The sequence below is a fragment of the Anguilla anguilla genome, chromosome 8 (genome assembly GCF_013347855.1).
Source record: "Anguilla anguilla isolate fAngAng1 chromosome 8, fAngAng1.pri, whole genome shotgun sequence".
In the NCBI taxonomy this organism is placed as follows: domain Eukaryota; kingdom Metazoa; phylum Chordata; class Actinopteri; order Anguilliformes; family Anguillidae; genus Anguilla; species Anguilla anguilla.
In genome coordinates this window covers 1,519,402-1,525,067 of record NC_049208.1, presented here as the reverse complement: position 1 = coordinate 1,525,067, position 5,666 = coordinate 1,519,402, and the positions used below count along the sequence as shown (strand labels likewise).

The 5,666-nt window shown below is 44.7% G+C and overlaps 1 protein-coding gene across 4 annotated transcripts in view; it reads right to left on the bottom strand.

Moving 5' to 3' along the window:
- LOC118234466 (V-type proton ATPase subunit H-like) overlaps nt 1-4,298 on the bottom strand; it is a 22,934-nt gene extending 18,636 nt beyond the window's left edge. For 3 of the 4 annotated variants that reach the window (XM_035431008.1, XM_035431010.1, XM_035431011.1), the window contains exons 1-5: nt 4,171-4,298; nt 2,707-2,844; nt 1,883-1,982; nt 1,607-1,696; nt 1,319-1,432 (exon numbers count right to left, since the gene is read on the bottom strand). In XM_035431008.1, the coding sequence (XP_035286899.1) occupies nt 1,319-1,432; nt 1,607-1,696; nt 1,883-1,982; nt 2,707-2,810 (408 nt within the window). In that variant the 5' untranslated portion in view covers nt 2,811-2,844; nt 4,171-4,298. Of the gene's footprint in view, nt 1-1,318; nt 1,433-1,606; nt 1,697-1,882; nt 1,983-2,706; nt 2,845-3,664; nt 3,929-4,170 lie in introns of those variants that run through there. The other variant, XM_035431009.1, reaches the window with a different exon arrangement.
- Nucleotides 4,299-5,666: the final 1,368 nt, after the last annotated feature.

The following is a 5,666-nucleotide window of genomic DNA, read 5'->3' as shown; positions in this document are numbered from 1 at the left end:
CAGTAAGTAGCGATTTTACAGAATTCAGACCCTAAATATTCATATGGGCCAGCAGTCTTTGGCCTTTTCACTGAGCACCATTTCCTGTGAGCAGCCGTCAGTGGGTTCTCATGACAACCCAAAACCCTCTGCCCCTGGCTCAGAAAGATCTGGATGCAAAACCCAGGATTTCAACTCACTTTTCAGCCACAGGGGAAAAATCAAGGAACCCCCCCCCCATGCCTGGGGGAATCCTGATAAATATTCTCACACATTTCCTTTGTACAAAACAAAACCCAAGTCAAAAACACAAAAAAAGATTTCATCTTAAAAACAGTTACACATGCACTACATTACAATACCATAATTTCAAAGACGTTTCCAGCTAAAGACAAATCAAATTGTAACAAGGAGACTCACAAGAGCATGCTAAAGCTCAAGCTCAGGGGTAGTGCTGCCACCTGCTGGACACAATAATATCTGCGCTAATTTACAAAGGGACAGACCAGCGACTGCACACATAAAACTGGGGGGGGGGGGGGGGGGGGGGCACACAAGCATGCATTTTGCATGGTTCTATCTTCTGTGAATAAATATGTGTTTTTGCTATGAATGCGATTTATTTATTTTTATACCCTTAAACCTAAAGTACTGACCAAGGCTAGCAACGAAGGCTCAACAGTATAACTTCACTGGATTTACATGAAGCATTTAGCAAATGCTAGTTATGCACAGATAAGAGCACAGCGAAAAATTAAGCAAACAGCGAAGATGACACCAGTTATCAGTGCCACAGCTGGGAGCAGCAGTCCGTAGATAAACCTGCGACACAATGCTAAGTGCCACCATAAAATACAAGAGGGAGATTAAGGATGCTAAAGGTTTTGAGGGAATTACTGATGGTGTGAAAACAGAGCTGCCGACTGCCGTTAAGGGAATTCTCCCTCTTCTGTCACAACTTCCCTTTTTTCCCTGGCTTCTCTCTCTTCTCTTCTCCATCCATTCGCAGCAGAAATGCTGTTACTGTAAATGCACATTTCTACATCGACCGATCTCTGCATAGAGCACTCGCCTCAGGGTCCTCCTGATCTGAGCAGTCGTGTCTGTGTGCCTGTGTGGGGAGTGTTTCAGATGCTGGCTGCTCTGTGCCTCTGAGATCTAAATTCGCTGCTGACTGAATGGAAACCACAAAAGCCAGCCGATACAGTGGCCCTCCAGGAGCTCTGGTGCGGCTACACAGACAACACCGAGCCAATAGCACGATAGCAGTGTTAGCACGATAGCTGTATGAGCATGATAGCAGCGTTAGCACGATAGCAGTATTTGGTCACACGCTCACCATGTGGACAGTGAACACGTCCTGTCGGTTCAGCATGGACAGGAAGTGGGACCAGGCGGTGCTCTTGGTCTTCTTGGCGTAATCGAAGAAGATATTCACTCTCTGGTGGTTCTCCTGTGGGGGAGAGTGGAGGAACAGACCTGTGACATGCCTACCTGCAGCATGTCACATGTGTGTGCAGTGTGTGTGTGTGTGTGTGTGTTAGCAGTGTGTGTGTGTGTGTGTGTGTGAGCAGTGTGAGCAGTGTGGCTGTGTGTGTATGTATATATATACCTGTGACATGCTTACCTGCAGCATGTCGTTGATGAGGGTCAGGATGTACTGTACCGTCTGCTCCTTAGAGATGTGCGCCATCAGGTTGAGGAAGGTTTTAGCACACTGAGAACCAGAAACACAGTGAGGTTAGAACAGCCGTTATCTCACACACACACGCACACACACACACACATTCGCACTCACACACACCTGCTCTAACACACACAGACCTGCTCTCACACACACACACACACCTGCTCTCTCTCAGACCCACACACACACCTGCTCACACACACTACCACTGGTTACCTGATGCCCTTCGTTGGTCAGAATGGCCTGCTTCTCCTCAGCGCGTGCCATCTCAAAGCGCTTGATGAACTCACAGTCCTCTACAGAAATCATCTGGCCCCTGCAACAAAATGGCGGACGTTGCGGATGAAACTGTTACATGTTTGAGAGCACATTCCTCGTTCAGCTCACTGGACTCTATGGCCCGCTAGTGACTCTCCACATACGTTTAGGCTGCGGGACCGCATGGGGTGCAGAAAAAACCCGCAGCGGCCGTGCGGGAAGAAGTAGAACCAGAATCAGCTTTTGCCGTAACGCAACCCGACGTCACGCTGCGGTGGCCAATCACGTAAGCCGGGAAGAAGAGCCTTGTTTAAATTACCATGGGGTTAAAGTTCACAACATGACGTCACACAAATGGGCCATGTAGTGACACGCCCACACCTCCACACAACCCTGCGGGAAGGTGCCGCATTGCCCGATCTGGTGTGAATGCAGCCTAATATCACCCACTAGAGAGAGGCCTGGTCTTATTCAGTAGAGGCAAGACTAATGTAACTCCCAGTAGAGAGTATTAATGTTATTGATTGTAAAAGGTATTAATGTAATGTATTAATATTACTCACTGTAGGTAGTATTAATGTAATGGTATCAGTATTACTCACTGTAGATAGTATTAATGTAATGGTATCAGTATTACTCACTGTAGATAGTATTAATGTAATGGTATCAGTATTACTCACTGTAGATAGTATTAATGTAATGGTATCAGTATTACTCACTGTAGATAGTATTAATGTAATGTATTAATGCCACTCACTGTAGATAGTATTAATATTACTCACTGTAGGTAGGACTGCCAGTTGACCTTGTTGGCTCGGACCTCGGCTGCTTTGGCCGCGATGATGTTGGTGGGGACGGCAGCGTCCACGGCTCCTCTGATATCCATCCTGAGGCGGAGGCTGTAATCGCTCCGATCGCTGATCGACGCAAAACCAGACGGGCTTTTTACACGCGTTTAAATACAGACTACACACACACACAACAATGCGCACATTCGCGTCCACAGTAAAACAGACAACACGTGCACTACACCCAATGTATTCATCTTTATTAAACATCGCCTGGACTACCTTGGGCTATACTAGTATACATGTCCTTGTACTGTAGACCGTAAGAAACTGCACATTTATAATATTTTATTTATTATTTTTTCATGCACATACCTTGCAGAAGTACCCTTCTAGGAAGGGCACTGACCTAATATTAGATTGGACTGAAGGTGATGCAATGTTCAACCTGTTATTCATGTTAACTGTGCCCCAGAAAACCTAAGCAATTGACAGAAAGAAAACAGGAAGACCTTGCGGTCATGGGAATTTGAGAAACGCCGTTGCTTAAGCCGAACAGGCCAAGGACGTGCTCGAGGTGCATCCTATCCTGTCAGATATGTGCATTAGAGCATGGACGACAGCTTGCAGTCTGAATTTCTACACAACTCTAACAATTGCTTGCATCTTACTTCTTGTCGTTGAGATATGTCAATTTTAACAGCTTTCTCTAGTAACAAGCATATGCGCCCGCAATTTCATTACAACTGCCGCTGTCTAGCTTATGCAATGTTTCCATCTGTACACTAGCCTATACGGTATAGGCTACACATTAGCCTATTTCAAACAGTGGTTACCCTTTGGCTATTCACAGTCGGGCTGCTAAGTAAATATACGTAAATGAATGAATTAATGAAACAACGATTGAATTAAATCTTTCAAGCAAAACTTAAAAATTTTGCAGAGCACTCACGCAACCGTCGAATTAACCGTCTCAGGGTTAAACCTGAAAATGAGAATTTGGTGCGTCGTTCCACATACTACTCTTGGTTTGAAATAGACTTCTGTGCCCTTTCTAAAACAGATGATTATCCCTGATAAGGGGATAAACGTTAACTAGATAAACCGCCACATCATATTTGCATGATAATATGTCATTATAGACGGTAAACCGCATATTTCTTCCTTAGCAAACGCTGTAGCAAGGTAGCTATCATAGGTACGTCTGTGAAAAAGCTTCCATATATCTGCTAGCTAGCTAGCTGCCTAGCTAGCCATTGCAATGCAGTCAGCTAGTAGTAATTCAATCGGCCTTCGCTTAAAATGCGTCTTTTCCAACGCAACACCATCGCCAGTAACGTTCCTCAATGATACGTAATGCTGTATTTCAATGCACACAAGCATATCAGAGAAAAAATGAGGTTATCCTTATTAAATACACGAAATTAAAAGAGGTTGTAGCTGTTCCTCTTACCTCTGTTTTCAGTTTCTCAGATGACAGTTACGTCACGTCCTCTGTCATGTGAGAATAAGACGCAGTCACGTGACATAAACAGGGCGCTGTTGTCAATATCTTCTGTATGTGATAAGTATGTTCTGTATTTTCACATAGTAAGTAAATTATCAGATTTGTTCATTTGGTAATCCCTTAGGCTAATTTCATACCAAACAGGGTGCAAAAGAAAAAACATCTATTATTGCTATTAGACTACATAGAAACTAACCATAAATCCCTAAAATAATATAGGCAAGGCAAACTAGAATATAGCAAAACTAGAATATAGCCAACAAATACAGCAAATTCATGCTTTTTTATTGTGTATTTAATATCTGTAGAACAGAATAATTATTTCTGGGTTTGGTTTCTAATCAACAGTGAAGATGATTAATATTATAATTTTTAACATTGACAGTTGCCATCTTCACACTTTTATGAATAGTGTTCTCCTCAAAGGTCTGTTATCCATTGTAGTTTTAAGTTTATATATAAATATATATACTTTGTTTTTGTTTATTTTAGTTTTAGCTCCCGTTTCAGTATTTGTACACCATTTATTTTAGAGGGAAAGTGATGGGAACAGACTGAATCTCACTGAAATCAGTTTTGAGTCGTCACTTTCAAAACCTCACCTCCCATCCTGAGTATTAGTTGGGGCACACAGATTTATGTGAGTGATGTCACTGTGTGATGCTGGACACGCAAGAGCACCAAGGGAAACAGACACCTAAAAACTCAAATCCACAAACAAGCGTCCAAGTCTGTTCGCCATTGTTTAATTGAAACGTGAACATGGTAACTGTTTTAGGTTGAAGACACACACACACACACACACACACACACCATCAGTGTACAGACAAGCACACAAACACACACACACACACACCATCAGTGTACAGACAAGTACACACACACACATTATCAGTGTACAGACAAGCACACAAACACACACACACGCTATCAGTGTACAGACAAGCACACAAACACACACACACTATCAGCGTACAGACAAGCACACAAACACACACACACACATGCACACGTGCTATATCAGTATACAGACAAGCACACAAACACAAACACACACACGTGCGATATCAGCGTACAGACAAGAACACACACACACACACACACACACACACGGCTCAGACCGCTAGCGCTAATCTGCTTAGCCGGTGAGATGTTCTAAAGTCTCCTGAGGATCAGGTGTGCTGTTCTGGAGGAGGAGCTAATCCCCCCCGGCCTGCCTTGCCCTGCCCTGCTCTGCCCCGCGCTGCGCTCAAAACATCGCTGCTCTGCGCCGGATTCCACCGGAGTTTGTGCGCTCTCTCTCAGCCCCCTGGGGTGAGGGGGGAACGGGGCGGTGTTGCCGTGGTGACAGCAGCTCGCTCGGGGCTGTGGGGTGGGGGGGTGGGAGGGGAGGGCCTCTGGCACAGAGCTGCGGAGCGACGCGGGGCAGGGGGGGTGGGGGGGGGTC